Raw genomic sequence first — 13,010 nt, 5'->3', positions numbered from 1 at the left:
CACCTTCCATCCCTGACTTACAGAGACAGGAATGCTCACCTTCCATCCCTGACTTACAGAGACAGGAACACCCACCTTCCATCCCTGCACTTTCAGTCCAAGCATCTTTGTCAGAGAGATGAGTTTCCTTCAGAGGGCAGGCACAGTTCAGCCCATTTACATCTTAATTGGAGAGTTTAGACTGTGTGTTTGGTGTGATTATTGAAAAGTGCACTTCTTTCACCTTCATCTTAGAGATTTGCTTACATGCTGTTGTTAATGTTTGATTTGTTCCTGTCTCGTGTGATTTTCTACTGAGATTCTTCCCCAAGTTCTCATGCTTGTGAGACTCCTTCTTCTTCCTGTATGTGGTATTTTTTTTAGTCTCTTCCCCTGCCCCTTTCTTTCCATGTCCCTGACTTACTCTCAATAATTCTTATCATGAGGATCCTTACTTCTGCTTAAAATTAAAAGGGTAAGTTTGCAAAGTCACGATGTACTTTAGGGGTCGCTGTCATTCCAATCCCCTGCTGCAGCCAAAGCTTGCAAGGATAGTTGGCTTTCTCCTATGCCTTCTGTTGTCCCAGGCTGTGTGGCTCACTTGTGGTTGGAATTTCTGGTCCTTTTCATACTGGGTTGAAAAATGGCAGAATCAAAACTCAGGAAACAAAATCAAAAGTTACCAGATGTTGAGATCCTTTTGTTCATATTTTAGTCAAGATCCAAAATTGTGTTCAAATTTTGTCAGAGTCAAGGAAAAAGTCAGGTTCTCAAAGGCCATGGGATTCTTACTGTCAGTGACTGCAAGTGACTATTATGAAATTTAAAAACTAATGAGATGTTACTTTACTTGAGCCTCCATATTCACTGGTTTGGTGTAAGGATATCTTAATGTATTTTAAGTCAGTTGTTTCTTAGAGCTGTGTGAACCTTTTAGTCAGTTTTGACTGCTTTCCACACCGGATGTCTTTATTTCCTCAGGGACTTCTGAGTGTAGTGCCCAGTGTAAATCCCGAGTCAACGGTCTAGAATGGGAATTGTTACTGGCAGCTCCATGAGCAGCCTAGGGTCTCATGACTGTATTGTTACTAGAATGTTTTGAAAATGAATTTGGTTCTGATCATTTAAGGCCATCAGTTCTGCTTTGTTGCTCCATGTTTTCTTTTTATCCTAGGTATTATTTTAAACTTAGTCCTGACCCGTGCAAACCCCTGGCGTTTCTCCTTATCCCAGCCACTGTGATTCTCGGAAACACTCACACAGTTTCAATAAAGTCAAGGTATAATGGTTTATTTCTTTTACATGTCACTGGACATTATCACTTTATTTCTTGAAAAATACTCTTTATATTTAACTTGACTGTAAAAAGTAAAGCTGTAAGGTGACTATCATTTATATGCAAATATAGTTCATATGCAAATATATTATGCCTGTTTTCTAAAGTGTAGGAGTTTTGTTAGAAAAATAATAGGTTCTTTCTCTTTTAATTCTTAAATGATACGATATGTTAGATTTAACTTTCCAAAAGATTGAGCTGTAGCTAAGACTGACCTTTTGCGTCTGCTGAGTAATAGGTACTTAGTGTGTGCTTGAGGGCTTAGCATGTGTTTAGCCTTTTATGCTTGTGTTTGACATGTTTCATGACAGCACTTGATCTTTTTTTGCTCTGGGAGGCCTGCAAATTCTGAGACACTTGCAGCTGTTCTAGGATCAGGCTAAGGTAGAAGCAGAGGTACTCCTGCATTCCTGTGCTCTGTGTATATGGGATGTAGAAACCTCCAGCCAGGGTTATCCTTAGAGTTGGTGGCCAGCCTGGGCTACATTGGCCCAGGTCTCAAATAAGCATATAGATGAATAAGAGCAAATCTTGACATGGCCACTTACTGGTTCTGGCATAGGCTTACCTCTCTTCACCTCAGTTTCTCCATTTTCTGAGTAAAATCAAAGGGTTTTCCATGATGTTCCTTTTCTTGGGAAATAATGTTTTCTCTGTTGTACTATTTGTCTTGGGGCTTTTTTCTTCCTTTTTTAAAATTTAATTTTTCTGGTTTAAGTAGTATTAAATTAAGCATTTTTTGTAGCAGTGACTTCAAGAACACTATTGTGTTAGGATAAGATTTTAGAGGTAGAATTGCGGAAATACCAACTGGTATTTTTCTGTTTTGTTAAGGAAAGACTAAGCATATGGCTAGTTTCTGATAGAAATGTATTTTCTTTTTCTGTTTGAAACATGTTTTTTATTGAGCTTATAAAATTATGGACAGGTTTTTTTTCCCAATTCATTAAAAAGAAAAATCACATCATTTAAAAATCACTTAGAAGTCAGATGGTTTGTCACAGTCCTGTCTGTTTTCCCAGCATTCAGAAGACAAGGCGGGTCATAAGTTCAAAGCCAGCTTATGTTTTATTATATATCACAAAACCTTATCTCAGAAAACCAAAGTAAGAGCTGAGCATGGTGGTGCACAACTTTAATCCCAGCACTTGGGAGGCAGGGTCAGGAAGATCTCTGTGAGTTTGAGTCCAGCCTAATGAACAAAGCAAGTTTCAGGCCAGCTAAGTCTATGTAGTGAGATGCTGTCTCAAACAAAACACCAACAGAAGAAGAGAGTGATCAGAAAACTAAAAATAAATAAATAAATAAGAAAAGCTTAAATAAATACAAGCAAATTATCACTTACAGTGTTAATATTCCAAAGCTATATTAAAGGTTTACATATTTCGTTTTGGCTCTCAGTGTAATTTGTCTAATAATGCACATTTCTCCATCTCTTTCCAGTAAGTTGCTGAAGACTGCCTCCCAGTTCCCACTCCCTCTGGCTGTTGGGGTGATCGCTTTCGGCTCCTCCCATTTATACAGGGTCCCGTGTTTCGTGATCATCCCTCTTGTATTCCATGCCTTATGCAACTTTATGTAGGACTGGACTTACAGAAGGAGAAGCAGCTCCTGCCTGCAGGACCAATGACAAAGTGAACATACAGCCCTACCACCAGGAACAGTGAGGTCCTCTGGAGAAGACAAGTCTATTTTTACAGTATTGAAGATAGGAAATTAGTTTTGTAATGCTTGAGGGAAGTAGTGGAAGCATGGTTTCGGTTCGTGGTGTAGCATCTGTATACTTGTCATATCTGAGAAATTAGTGAAGGGATATTGTGGCTTCTGTCTTACGGACTCCTGTACATACCAACTAGCTTTCATCCGCCGTCCCAGGGACCTTCTAGAGACCTGTAGATGCAGTGTTGTTTGCAACCTAAGTGAAACGTCTGCTAGTTTCATCAGACTTTCTTTTGAAAAGTGGGTTTTATATTTGTTATAATTTACATATTCAAAATAAGTCTTAAAAGATTGTTAAAAGTGACAACTGTTTTCTCAGAAGAGAAATAGTCATGAAGGAGTGTGGTCAGTTTTTGGCAGCCATGGTGGACAAAGTTTGATCCATCGTCTTACATCTGAAAAAGAACCTCAAATTAAAGGGAGACTTTTTTGTTAACTGCTGCAATTCAGATTCAAGAAATAACATTTATATGAGCTTTCAAATATGAATCTTACTATGTACACTTGGTGAATATTAGAGGCATGGAAGAGATCTATCAAAAGACGTGTTATCAAAAGAATTTTCTTACAGATTCTGCATTGGCACAGCCAGTCTCTGCCCCTGGCTTAAATCCTTGCCCCAGTGGTTGCCCGGAGTGCCTGTAGCAGGGAGAGTTTATTAAAGGGATAACTCAGAGGCTGAGGCAACTCTGGGTGTGCATCAGTTGTTTATCTACCGAGGAGGAATGGTCTCAGCATAAATACAACATTGCACTTGATGTACAGAACTGTATACGAATAGAGGGACAGTGGGCAGCCATTACTGGATTAGTACTAAAAACGTGACCACTGCCTGAGTCGATAGCACACCCACGTCACTCATTAAGAACAGAATCTTGGCTTATAGAGGTGTCTCCTAAGACTACAATTTTGCCACTAGGGCGTAACATTTTATTTCATTTCCAATTATAGTTTATTCTTAGCTACAGAAAAATAAGAAGGTTGCGAGCTTGAAGCATATAGTTGCTCTTTGCCTTCAGTTAGAATAAACTCAAGCTGAGTCAGACCTGTGTCATAGAGCCCTTCACTTAGACGTGTGTTCTGTAAATGTCCTTAAGCCTTTCCTGTGAAGTCCTCCAGTGTTAGCGAATTCACAGTTGCACTTGTGAACTTATGTCCTCCTACCTTGGTACCCAGGACCGGCACTGAGAGAATCAGCTTCGTCTTACCTGCTGTTACACCGAGTAACAACCTCTCAGCTACTACTGCCAACCAGAGGGCTACTCCCATGTCAGCCACGTCAGTTCTTCCCTGGATCTCTCCTCGTTCAGCATTAGTGAGAGGGTCACATTATCACCACAGAAGTTAGTTTGTGTGATTCCATTGCTGTCTGACAGGCATTGTGCTTGTTAAGTATTCATAATTTCACTTATTAAGACTTTTAAACAAAAGCTGTTGTGCTAGATGTGAAAACCTTTTAGTCTCTTGTTTTAGAAGAGTGTCAAGAGGAATAAACTATACCATAGTGTCTATTGAGTACCCGAGAGTGAGTTCATTGGATAATTACAGTTTTCTCATGGCACAACACTTACGTATCTAAGTCGGGATGTATCTGCTCTAATTTTGCTGGAGATGTGCGGCCTCTCTGCTCATGCTTGTCTTTCATTCTGTCAGTGGTATTATAGACGGATCTCAACTTAATGGCACTGAATACTTTAACTTTCTGAATTTGAACATACATCTACACACAGAAAGAACTTTACAAAATTTGGTATTAGACTTTTTGACAGCCATGATTATTTATTTATGAGATCTAAAGCCTCCCTGCCTAGCCAGTACTGCTCATGAATGAGATGTATCAAGTCTGATTTCTTACTTGTGAGTAGTATATTTGTTATTAAAGCACACTAATTCTCACAGCAATATTTTTGTCTGAAAGTACTAACTCCTTAAGCCCTTAAAGTCTACTTATGCCAGTAAAATATTTCCAATAATAGTAGTCTGGGTCTTCAGCCATTTGCCACGCATACTCACAGACACACACTCACACATAAACACAGATGGGCATTCTTTGATAGAATCTTCATCAAGCATTCAGACACAGAAAGCTAGGTAGACTCTATCTGATTAAGAAAAGTACTATCCCTTAAAAGGAAATCATTTTATATACACATCACATACTTTTATCTATCATGTTTACATAAATATTAGTTACGTTAGCGATTAATACAGCAAATTTTTGAGTTCTGCTTTTGTTGGGTTTTTTTGTTTGTTTTGTTTTTAAAGAAATTGAGCCTTTGGGTAAATGTACTTATTTAATAACTGTGTTCTTGTAAATAGATCGGGTATATATATGACAGTTAATCTGATTATTATTGAGTACTTAGTATTTTTGCAATGTCCTCATAGATTATTGCTATTATAATTTAGACCTGATAACTTCTGTTGAAGATTCATTTTTGTATGTATGTCTGCAGGTACTCATTGTGGCCAGCAGAGGGCGGTAGATCTCTTAGAACTGGAGTTGTAGGTGGGTTGTGAGTTGCTGGTTGTCAATGCTAGGAACCAAACTCAAACCCTCCAGAACAGCAAATGCTCTTACCTAAGCCTTCTCTCCAGCTCCTGGACCTGATAATTAGGTAGAAATTGCTATTGCAATTGTGTGTCTATGTGAATGAGCATACCAGGAGTTGAATCTGGAGCCTGTGTATGTTAATTATGTTCTATACTGAGTATTACACAGCTTGTCTAGATTCATTTTGTGCCAAAATTATGTAAATTTTATGCTTTTCTTGGTTATCACTATGATGAAAACTTCTAAAGAAACCATTGAAGCTTGATTAACACTGACTTTTGAGGCTGCCCTATATATTGATCATGTATTGATTAGTCTTTTAAATCTTTTTCTATTTTAGTTATATAATTTCAGCTGTCTATGAAGGGATAGTTTTTACTGAGTGATCTATAATAGTCTCTATATAATTGTCATACATGTGAACATGACACATTTTCACAATGCTTACAAGTCATACAAGGCCGATTGACTTATTATCAAGTCCCTGTACATTTTCTTAGCCTTTACTCTTGTCATTTATGGCCTAGTGTGTTCATTTCACCATGCACTCTGTTAATCCCTCCTACGGAAGATGCTGAAGTAGAGGGAAGCAGAACTCGGTTTTTAGTTCCTGAAAGCTGCAGGAGGCACATGGGAAGTAGGCCTGGAGAGATTTTTCAGAAAGTCACGTGCCTGTGGTGCAAATGTGAGGACCCAGGTGTAGACTGCCAGAATCCACGTGAGAAACTGGCTAACTAGTGCATGCCTGTAATCCCAGTGGTGGGCGGTGGAGACAGATAGATCTTCCAGGATTGCTGGACAGCCAGCCTGGCCATATTGGCAAGCCTCAGGATCAGTGAAAGATCCTGTGTCTAAAATGAGATGGAACATGATTGAGGGAGACACCCAGCATTGACCTCTGCCCCACCCGTCTGACCTCTCTCTCTCTCTGCACTTTTATGTATACACATGGGTGCACATACATGAACATGTACACACACACAAATACTCAAGAGATGTGGATCCACAAATACCATGAGGTAAACTAGAGTTGTTGATCTCATAATGATGGGATAAATCTGGTGCCGCATATTTCTCATTAATCAGGTCTGAATTAGTGCATTGTCTTGCATTATTTGGTTTGGTGCAAACTTTTAGAATGCTGTATTTGAACATATAGGAAGTGGTTCTAAAAAAATCATTTGGGAAAAATCCAGAAGTATGTTGATATGTTGGATAGCTAGGTTTTTGTTGATTGTTTTTCATCCATGTGGAAGATTTGTGAATTTGTATATCATAGGGAACGAGACTGTGAAGTCCATTTGGTCACAGTCCATTTGGGGAGTATGACACTTGCCCGAATAAAGGGAACCATGGGAGTTTCTGTGTTTAAGACATTACTTCCTTCCAGGAAAGCTTCCTTAGCAGATAAAGTAAATATAGGACTCACCCTACAAACTGTAAGATGGAGAACTGGAATTTTATAGGAGACTTTTTGAACAAGAAACATAATTCTGTGGATATCTACTCTTTCAACATAAGGCTTACTGATGTGTGAGGAAATTAAGTAAGTGCTGGGCACCTCACGTTCCTGACTTTTCATAGGATTATGAGAAATGGAAGTCAGATCAGCAGTCCAAATGTGTGCTCTAAATGCTTAAACTTCTGCATTTGTGAAACATATCGTGAATAAATAGAAACAGAATTTTGTATGTTGGTAGCTTGGTTGTAAGAACAGAGTAAGAGTTGGCAATGCTGATGGTTGGCTAGTTGTTACTCTGTCAATACTGTAAATGTAGCAGTGCACCTAGGGTGACCATGTGTTTCAAAGTTGGCAGTTATCTAAGCTATAACTTGATTAACATGTGTGAATAATAATTTTAAAATCAAGAACAGTTTTTTTTAAGTGCTTGGCATGTTATGCTGCAAAAAAAAGAAAAAAAACCCGTATTCTAAGAAATCAGTTAATTTCTGATGACTTGATGTAGAATTGGTATCTTGAGTCAGAATCAACCTATAATCATTCTGTACATTGTTGATTTGAACATCAGTGGGAAACTATATCTATTGGTATTTAGTATAAACTTTGCATATCTGAATTCTAATCTTAGTCTAAGAAGCCCGTGGGGAGCCATTTTGTAAAGTTCACGTGCTATTTTAAATGTTTTTATTTTTAGTATTTGTAAGGTAGTGATGTTACTATGGCAAAAGTTTATAGACACCATGTAGCACTACTAACTGCTCTAGAGCCTAAAAGACGGTGTATTTTGTATTTCATGTATACCTTTTCTGTTTCATATTGGACTTTTTACATCCCTTTTTTAGGAAAAAAGAATACATTTAAATTCTTTTTAGGGTAATCTGTATTGGAAACTAAGTATTCTCACAGTTAGCAAACATACTTTACCACCAAAGCTAAATGAAACTGTAAGATACCTCTGGATATTTGTGCCAATGAGCTTTTCTTAGTAATTTGGGGTTAAAACAAAAGTAATCTTTTCAGTATTTTTCATCTAGGACTTACAATAAATGTGGATATCATAAAAACGTGTTCCATGCTTGGCTTTTCTTTGAAAAATTTCAAAGCTTTAGAATAGTGTGTTCTGTGTTCTCTTGTGTCTGGTTTCCTGACATTGCTGGGTAAAGGATGAACCCACTCAGTAGTAATCTTTGAGCAGTTAATTGAGGTAACCATGTGAAGTAATCTGACTTTGGCTTGTTTTGTGGTGTAAAAAAAATCAATTGTTTTGCACAATCCATTTTTGGTGTAGGTGTCTGGTTTATACAATTAAAAGCTTGCCCTGTGGGGTTTGTTTTGCTTTCTGTATGCCTCTGATCATTCAGTCCCTAGTGTTTATCCAGTAAAACCTAATATAGTACAATAAGGCAAACCATTTAGCATGCACATCTTGTGCCAAATACTATGAAATACAGTTGTTAATGAAAACCCTGGCATTGATAGGATGTTAGACAAAACTAGAACCATAGCAGGTGCCGAAACCACTGTGGAGTCAGGGGAACTCTAGTTACTCCTCAGAGGAATGGCATGGAATGGCAGTGTTTCGTTTTAGTTTGGCCTAGCATTTTCTACTGCTTCTTTACCCTACAGTACTGAAATGTTGGTACATTTTTCATAAGTTAGTCTCACAAGTGAAGAGACAGCACAGAAAGCCACATACTGAAATATTTGGTCTTAATCAAGTGATGATTATCTACATAACTGTTGGGGACTCTGGATAAATTAGTAGAAAGATAGTTTGTCAGAGCTGGCTTCAGGACGTTCTGTCTGCTGGAAGGAGTTTGTCGTCTGTGTGCAGTGGTCTTAGCCTAAGTGGGAGATTCCTGTCCTTAACATAACCAGGTTCTGTGCATCGAGGCAGAGATTTGTAAGAGTTCTTGTACAAATCTCCTCCTCTCCTGCTGTGTGGTTGGGAGAGAAATGTTCATTTTTATTGTTCATAAATTAGGAAGTTGTGCTGCATACTTATATTTTTTTGAAAATAGGCACTGACATGTATCATTTTGAAGTGATGCTGTGGTTTCTTAAACTTAGGACAACTATAAATGTAGCAACATGCCCAAGATAACCAAAACTGAATATAACCCATCACTGTGAACGTGAACTTAATTTGGGACAAAACAGACTGTGCCTTAAAATGACAAAGCGATGCCCTGCAATCCTGTAACTGTATTTTACTATGGGTGGTCTTCTCGAGATTGTTTGAAATCCCTTTCTTTCAAGCTGTTGAAATAAAAGTTTTAAGTACCAATTGACTCACACTTTAGTATTCACATAGCTGCTGTTCCTGAGGCCACCCTCAATTTCCAGAGCTTTTTTGTTGTTTGTTTTTTAATTTTAATTTAAAATTGACTTAGTCTGAATATATGTGAGAAATTAGGTTTGGCTAAAGTTTCTGGGAGAAAATATTTTAAGGATAGTTAAACGGCACTTCTGTTTCTAAACTTGCTGAATATGGAAAAATTAACCACTGAAATGTATCTTTGTCTTATTGATAATAATCTTATCAAAGATATGAGTTCCTTCTGAGACTTTTGCTCAGTGCTGTGGCAGATTGAGACACATTTATATTTCAAATAAGGGTTATTAGATTTATGGTAATTATTTCCCAGTGACTAAACTCAAATGAATGTAGGGGTTTTTTAAATCATTACTTTAAATGTTTTTCCTGCCTCATTATTTTTATGATATCAAGGGAGAATTAGCTTCTCTGTTTTTAATTTAATGTAAAGTCTTATATTTTTATGTGCTTATTTAAAATAATGAGTGTTTCTGCTAAAGTCCAAATTACTCAATTTCCAGTATAAAGAATTCACATTCTTTGCCCAAAGATGCCCACGTATCTGGGTACTCAGTCTGTTGTTTATTTTTACATGTTACTTTTGGGCATAAACTCAATGTATTTCTTCCTAGTTCACCTCCATTACAATTAAAGTTTTATATTTAAATAAGAGTCTCTTAAAACTATGTAGAAATCACACTGTGTCTTTTTTAAAAGCCCAGTCAGATTGACAAAGAAGTTGTGCAGGCAGTGGGTGTAAAATGAGATCAGTTTCTACCTTGTGGTTAAGTGTTTAGAGCACGTACTCCTCGTGGCTTCTGAGGGAGACTGTGTACAGTGATCATTTATTTGTACACTGGTTATGTTCCCATCCATAAAGTGTAGTGTAGTAATGCGTTGTGCAGGGTGCCTGTCCTGAAGTGACCACTGAGACCAGTCTCAGCCAGATCTCCCTGTCTCAACGTGCATGCTCGTCTCCAGTGCAGTGTGGCGTGTGCAGTGCGCTAAATACACATGCGTGTAATTTTCTGTGTATTTTTGGTATGGTGTAATTAACAACTGTTACATTTAACTGGTTGTAATTTGGGGGAAATTGCTACATATTCTACTTTGTAGAGTGTTGTGAATTTTTTTAACCTGTGTTTCAGCATTATGATGTAGTTTTATTATGTGAATGTTTGCCTTCAGTCTCTGCTCAGGTATTAACATGTAGCGATTTTTGGTGCTTTGTTTTTAATTTGTCATAACCTAGTGTTCTGAATGTTCAAAAATAAATTTGGTGAATAAGTACATTTGGTACAGATTGTTTACTGGTTTTCTTACGCTGCAGTGCTGTCTCCTTTACCTGGCCCTTTAGTGAAAGCAGTGTGTGAGCACAGGGCGTCCTGGGCGCCGGGAAAAGCCGACAGTTTACAACTTGGCATTTTGTAGTTTTTCACATACGTCTCTGTGGACACCTCGTGGTTCATAGTCTATTTTCAGGACTCTTCGGAGACTGTACTTTTCCTTTTTTCATGCGCTAACTGTATATAATCCTAGGTGTTCAGGTTATAACATAGAAAGAATGAAAAGGATTTAGGCATTGTATGCAAATGTATAGGTCACTCTGCAGTTAATCAGTTGGCTTTTGGGAGTAGAGGCTTTGGGTTCTAGTTAACAGTTTGTTCTGTTAACTAGACATTTTTCTGTTGTTAGAAATTGTTAGTCAATAAACCTAACTTCTTAGGGCATCTAGAGGCAACTGGAGAGACTTTTATAATTCCAAGTTTCCAAGTGACAGTAATTTAAAAATTTAACAGAAATTCAAACACTGCTGCAGAATTGGACAGAAGGAATCAAATGAGATAGGATATTTCTTGGAAGGCATGTTTCTTGTATTTTTAACCAGCATCACTGAATATGAGTAAATATTCATTATCTTTCTATATAAATATTATATTATATATATATATATACATACATATATATACATATATATATATACACACATATACACATAGGCCAAAAAATGTCAGTTTTAAGAATGAGAGCCAGAAGATGAGATTGCTCAGTTGGTAAGGTTCTTGCCTTGCAAGTATGAAGACCTGAGTTTAGACACACGTACTCACACCTGCCTATGTGTGCTCTACACGCACATGTGCACACACACACCCCAACACCTAAGTGAAGGTAGGCAGTGTATGCCTATAACCCTGGTGCTTGGGAGGCAGGAGACGGAGATGGGGATCCCTGGAGCTGGCTGGCCGGTCAGCCTGGCCAAATCAGTGAGTTCCAAGTTCAATTAGAGACCTGTCTCAAAAAATAAGGTGGAGAGCTGATGGAGTGGCTCAGTGAGTAAAGGGAGTAGCCACCAGGCCTGAGAATGTAGGAGCTCAACCTCTGGAACCCACGTGGAACTCTTCTTCCTCCAGCAAGTTTTCCACAAACATACACAATGTCAAGATTGTGTGCGTGTGTGTGTGTGTGTGTGTCAGAGACAGACAAAGAGAAAGGATTTTACTATGTAGCCCCAACTGGCCTGAAACTCTGTAAACCAGGTTGGCCTAGAAGTCACAGGAATTTGTCTTCCTCTGCCTTGTTAATGCTGCAACTCAAGGGTGCACCACCATTTCTGACAAAATAAACTTTTTTTAATAAATTGCATAATAAAAATAATGTGGAGGACAGTTGAGGAAGATACTGGTCATTGCCTGCTGCCCTGCGCTCTGCTGTAGGTATGCCTCCATACACTGAAAATACTAGGACAGTAGTAACATCAATTTGTTTTCAAATCTTAACAATTTTTAGTGCTAAGAGATGTATGTCTAAGTTAGTTTTTTAGTAAAGCTAAAAGGAGTAGATAGAGATTTTCTGTTGTTTAGGCATTACTGTCATTTTGAACTTGTGGAAATAGTGTTTTGAAGGTGCGTCAGTCTATGATGGTTATGTTAATGTCCTCTATCAGTGATAGTAGGGTGAACACTAACAACCATATACACAGTCATAATGGGCTGTCGTAAAATTTCCTCTATCAGCGATATTAGTCCAAAACTCCTTAATTCAACAAATGGCTGGTGTTTCAGATAAGGGCAAAATTTTTAGCCATAATAATCATAAGAATGGTCTCTAATATTCTTCCCCTCTGACACCTCTTGAGCTGGGTGTCCTCCACAGTTTACTTTGCTCTCGGCACCCCTGTCTTCCATGTTCCTACCAGGATGGCTTATTAAGCCCACTTAAAGCAGTCTACTGTTTTTCTAGCCCGGAGTCCCAGAGCCTTCCATATTTTCCCAACAAGCAGCATGGCCAGGCCTGTCTCAGCAGTCCTTTATTCCTGGTACCTAGTTGCCTTAGTGGCTGTTCTATTGCTATGAAGAGACGCCATACCAAAGACAACTCTAATAAAAGCAAGCATTTATTTGGAGGCTTGGCTACAGTTTCAAAGTCAATGATCATCATGGTGGAAAGTAGACAGGCATGATGCTGGCTCAGAGGTCAAGAGCTTTACATCCTGATGCGCAGGCAGCAGGCAGAGACACTGGGCCTGGTGTGGGCTTTTGAAACCTCAAAGCCCACTTTAATTGTACACTACCTCCAACAAGGCCACACCTACTCCCTCCAACAAGGCCACACCTACTCCATCCAACAAGGCCACACCTACTCC

General features: G+C 38.4%; 1 protein-coding gene across 2 annotated transcripts in view; it reads left to right on the top strand.

Moving 5' to 3' along the window:
- Pgap1 (post-GPI attachment to proteins 1) overlaps nucleotides 1–10,664 on the top strand; it is an 80,712-nt gene extending 70,048 nt beyond the window's left edge. For both annotated transcript variants that reach the window (XM_028765586.1, XM_028765587.1), the window contains 2 exons: nucleotides 1,154–1,258; nucleotides 2,759–10,664. In XM_028765586.1, the coding sequence (XP_028621419.1) occupies nucleotides 1,154–1,258; nucleotides 2,759–2,897 (244 nt within the window). In that variant the 3' untranslated portion in view covers nucleotides 2,898–10,664. The remainder of the gene's footprint in view (nucleotides 1–1,153; nucleotides 1,259–2,758) is intronic.
- Nucleotides 10,665–13,010: the final 2,346 nt, after the last annotated feature.

Source organism: Grammomys surdaster, unplaced genomic scaffold (genome assembly GCF_004785775.1).
Source record: "Grammomys surdaster isolate TR1022 unplaced genomic scaffold, NIH_TR_1.0 165, whole genome shotgun sequence".
Lineage (NCBI taxonomy): Eukaryota > Metazoa > Chordata > Mammalia > Rodentia > Muridae > Grammomys > Grammomys surdaster.
Note: the sequence above shows the minus strand (reverse complement) of the source record. Positions and strands in the feature narration are given on the sequence as shown.